This window comes from Copadichromis virginalis, linkage group LG23 (genome assembly GCF_057382275.1).
Source record: "Copadichromis virginalis isolate Kocher_CV1m ecotype Utaka linkage group LG23, C_Virginalis_male_GT1.1, whole genome shotgun sequence".
NCBI lineage: Eukaryota > Metazoa > Chordata > Actinopteri > Cichliformes > Cichlidae > Copadichromis > Copadichromis virginalis.
The window spans coordinates 21,369,906-21,374,476 of record NC_140639.1 but is presented as its reverse complement, the minus strand read 5'-3'; the positions used below and the strand labels follow the sequence as shown (position 1 = coordinate 21,374,476).

The 4,571-nt window shown below is 41.7% G+C and overlaps 1 protein-coding gene across 1 annotated transcript; it reads left to right on the top strand.

The window, feature by feature from the left end:
• Positions 1-585: 585 nt before the first annotated feature.
• LOC146680789 (E3 SUMO-protein ligase ZBED1-like) lies at positions 586-2,351 on the top strand. Its single transcript, XM_085447679.1, has 3 exons — positions 586-871; positions 1,250-1,878; positions 1,968-2,351. Exons 1-3 carry the CDS (start codon positions 586-588, stop codon positions 2,349-2,351), a joined length of 1,299 nt encoding a protein of 432 aa, XP_085303805.1.
• The last annotated feature ends 2,220 nt before the right edge of the window (positions 2,352-4,571 follow it).

The window sequence follows — 4,571 nt, the reverse complement described above, 5'->3', positions numbered from 1 at the left end:
GCAAAGCTGTAGCCTACACAATGGCCTCAGGTTCAACAGAACCAGAGCCTGCGGGGATGCTAGTACCAAAGAGGAACTGCACATCAGCCGTGTGGGAATATTTTGGGTTTAAAAGAGATGATGTCGCACAGAGTCAGGTACTGTGTAAAACCTGTCTTGGTAGAGTTTCTACATCTCGGGGAAACACTACGAATTTGTACCAGCACCTTAAGACTCAGCACAAAACAGAGTATGATAGATATATGGCTAAAAAAATCTAGTAGTGTGCAGAATAAACCTAGTAACGTTACTCGGCAAGGATCACTGACCGAACTGTTTGAAGGTGTTACGCCATATGAACGCACTTCAAAACGGCACGTGGAAATCACCAAAGCAGTAACCCACTGCATCGCGAAAGACATGATGCCCGTCAATACGGTGACCAAGCCTGGGTTCAATAATTTGGTAACTACACTGGATAAGAGGTACAGAATGCCCTCCCGCACGTATTTCAGTCAGACTGCAATACCTGAGCTACATATGCAATGTAGGCGGAGGGTTGCAGCGGAGTTAAAGGCTGTTGAGTTTTTTGCGGCGACAACAGACATGTGGTCAAGCCGTACAGCAGAGCCCTATCAAAGTCTGACGGTGCATTACATTACCGAAGACCTCCACCTCGAAGCTCGCAGCCTACAAACGGCCTACTTCCTCGAAGACCACACAGGGGAAAACATTGCTGCTGGCCTGAGAGAGGGGCTTGCGTGTTGGGATCTCCCTGAAGACAACCTTGTCTGCATAACGACGGACAACGCGTCAAATATGGTGAAAGCAGCACAGCTGAACGAATGGACCAGGCTCCAGTGTTTCGGACACAGATTACATCTTGCTATTGGTAAGTTACTGCCGTGAGAGAGAGAGAGAGAGAGAGCGTGCGTATGCATGTGCGAGCCTGTGTATCACTCTCTCCCACAAACACACCACACTATTATTTATCTTGTTCTTTACTGCTGTTAATTCTAGATATGTTATGTCAACCCCACCCTGATGTACCCATCTCTTCTTATGTATTTTCTTTTTTGTTTTTGTCTTATGGTCTTATGTTCTTGTATGACATGATGTATGTAACAATAGCTTTGGCAACACTGTTCCCATAGTCATGCTAATAAAGCAACTTTGAATTTGAGAGAGAGAGAAATGGTGAAACCTTGCATCATAACTGCAATTGTATGTCTAACACTAATTTTACTTTTTACTTTTTTTTTCCCTCCAGAAAATGCAATCAAAGATGGTAGAGTAACAAGAGCAATTGGGCTGTGCAAGAAGTTGGTGGGGCACTTCTCGCACAGTTGGAAGAAAAAGGCAGCACTCACTGAGGCACAGAAGGAGCTTAAGCTTCCTGAGCACTCTCTCATTACTGAGTGCCCTACAAGATGCGGGTCCAAAGAGAAAATGATTGCCAGAGTGCTGGAACAGATGAAAGCCATATCGCAGGTATTGACAGGTGACCGACATGCATGCTCCCTCATCCCAACCTGGCAGGATGCTGAAGTGTTGGAGTCCATTCATAAGGCACTGCATCCTCTCTCCGAATTTACTGATGCTCTTTCTGGAGAAGAGTATGTGAGCATCTCCTACCTCAAGCCAGTTCTCCATCTTCTGGCAACATCAGTCTTGGCTGAAAATGCTGAGGACACTGATCTGACTAGATCAATTAAAACCAAGGTCCTGGCATACCTCAACGACAAGTATAGTGACCTCAACACCCAGGAGCTTTTGGATGTTGCGTCGTTCATGGACCCTAGGTTCACAACGCAATACATCAGCGCAGACAACCTTCCTGCCATTAAGGCCCGACTGAAGACAGAAATGGTGGAATCGGCTAGATGTACACATAATCAGGTAAATCCTTGAAAATTATATTTCCACAAACACATAATATTTATATATAAGCTAACTGCAAAACTAATGTCTCTCTTCCCATCTGGCAGGAGAAGAGGTCTCGCACTGAAACTGCTCAAAATTCTCCAAGTGCACAGGCCTCTGGGGGAAAGGCTCTTGGTAGTCTTTTTAAAACCAGTGCGGCCTCTTCAGCTTTGCCTCTGCCACTTGAAGATGTCGTGGAGGCAGAGTTGAATAGTTACCTGTTGACCCCTGTCATTGACGGAGAGGATGATCCCTTAGCCTGGTGGAGGGTGCACAACATTCACTTTCCACAACTGTGCAAGATGGCCTGCAAATATCTGTGTGTGCCAGCCACAAGTGCCCCCGCAGAGCGTCTGTTCAGCACTGGAGGGAATATAGTGACCTGCACTCGCTCATCCTTAAAGCCAGCAAAAGTAGATATGCTGGTCTTCCTAGCAAAAAACCAGTGAGCTAGGATGATTATGGCTAGCTGAGCCATACTCATTGTGCACTTTAGTTTGTGCTGTGTTGCTGTTACTTACTGCAGATAATCAAGATGTTCAGCCAGTTTTAATTTAAAGGTGTGTTTGTGTGTGTGTTTATACAATTGCTATTATGTTTGCACTTTATGTGTAATGTTACTGACTGCAGAGATCAGTAAGATGTGTGTATTTTTTATTTATTAGTTTTATTTATTTAATATTATTTTTTAATTTAATGACTGTCTAGTAGTTCACAGATGTCGAAAAACTGAGTGTGGTAAAGCCACTGATTTTTTTATGTATATTTCTGCAATCTGCACATTGTACTGACTTTCATTTTAATGTTTACACCAGGGTTCCTTGTCAGCACTTTATGCTCAGATGTTTGTAAGCTAAAAATAAACTATTGTGTATGTTCAAATATACTGTTGTGATTGAAGTTAAATAAAAATGTCAGTTATCAATTCATGCATCACCTCATGTCATCATAACAGAGGTCTGTCTTCCAGGAAAGAACAGTTTAAAATTAATGTAATATAGTATTGGCCATACTATATGATGTATTGCTTGTCTTTGTTTAATAATACAGAAGACAAAGACCTTAAAAAATAATCGCATATCGCATCGCAATATTGGGGCAAAAAATCGCAATTAGATTATTTTCCATAATCGTTCAGCCCTACACCACCAAAAACATCTCTCTTAAACCTTTTCTCAGGCGTAACGTCTTCAGAGCTGAATTGACTCATTACATCTCCCCTCAGTCGAGAAGACTGGTAGTGGCGGGGATGGGGGCGGAGCTTGCAGTTAGTGGCACTTCATTCATCTGGCTTGAGGCTTGCCTTTGTTTTGCTGGCAGGTGCTTCTAATCCCGCTGTCAGAATAGATGTTTGAACAAGCCCATGCTCAGAAGCCCCTGTTTCACGTAATGCAGCCACCCCCACCTCCCAAACATGTGATATGATCCATACCACATGGTATAGTCATGGCTGATTATCCTGTGAAAGAGGCTGAATGAGTATACGCCACGTCAGTCATCACTTCATGAGCTGTTTTCACGTTCACTGAATTTAAAGAAAGGAGACATGCAGGAAAGCTGTGGAGTCCAAATTCAGTTTAAGATGCTTAGAAATCAGCTGTCTGATGTTTTATTGCTTTCACAATTATATTCTTTAGATTTAAATCACTTTTGTTAAAACTGGCTCAATTTTGGAGCTTAAAGTTAAATAAATTATCCAGATTGTTTCTCTTGTCAAGTCAGGACAGTGTTTTTTTCAGATTTTTAGAGGATTTACCATGAACGTGCCAACAGGATTCTAACTTTTGCCAAATCCTGAATTGTCCTCTGCTGTCACCGCAACATTGATGTTTTTGGCTTTGAATGAAATATTTTTAAATTTTTGGATAGGTTGGCATGAATGTCATTTGATACCTTCCTGTTTGGCGATCAGGCACTTTATTTATAGACCATCTTTCTGTGAAGTTCAAAGAGTGTCAGAGATGACTGACCAGGGAGTGGCTCAGAGGTCCTCGTGGAATCACCCTTAAAACATAGATCAGCTGAATTTTCTTATTTAGGCACGTACCCACTCGTCCCGAGGACCTGCCTCAAAGAGCAAGCTGCTAGCATGACTGTAGCTTCTATAGCAATGACATGTTGACGTTAAACCAAAAATGCAATTTTTTTCATTGCATTCTTACACCAGTGGCTGTCTCCAGTATTACGACTTCAGAGATTTTAGCCTACTAGCTTCCCTACTGCACACATATCTAACAATAAGTCTAGATTATCTAATGCTGAATGCAAAACTCCAGCTGCTAGATTAATGAACACTAATAATTATGTATAGATATAGATGGAGTTATATAAATAGATACACAGATTTATAGAGAAGGATAATATAGCTAGATATAGATGTATATAAATGTATATTTCACTTTCTTTATCATATATATTTCTTGGAGCGTGCTCTGAGAGGAAACATCTTTGAGATAAAGACTTTTTTGTCTGCGGGGCAGATGAAGTACCAAAGAAATAACTGACACAACCTGTTTTTGGTAAAATGGGTTTCACATTTAGTGGCTTTGAATGAAAAAATGATCTCAGTCCTTTCAGTCTGTCTTGACCTTCCCTCAGGCGTCATATCTAGAAGCTTCTCCATCCAATAAGCATCACAGTCTCAGACTTTTCTATTGATGACCGGAAAC

Bases quoted from the DNA above. Each gene is read 5' to 3' on its own strand.
- LOC146680789 (XM_085447679.1), top strand. From the start codon at position 586: ATGTGGTCAAGCCGTACAGCAGAGCCCTATCAAAGTCTGACGGTGCAT. The intron at 872-1,249 runs GTAAGTTACTGC...TTTTCCCTCCAG, and splicing joins CAGATTACATCTTGCTATTG to AAAATGCAATCAAAGATGGT. The intron at 1,879-1,967 runs GTAAATCCTTGA...CCCATCTGGCAG, and splicing joins CTAGATGTACACATAATCAG to GAGAAGAGGTCTCGCACTGA.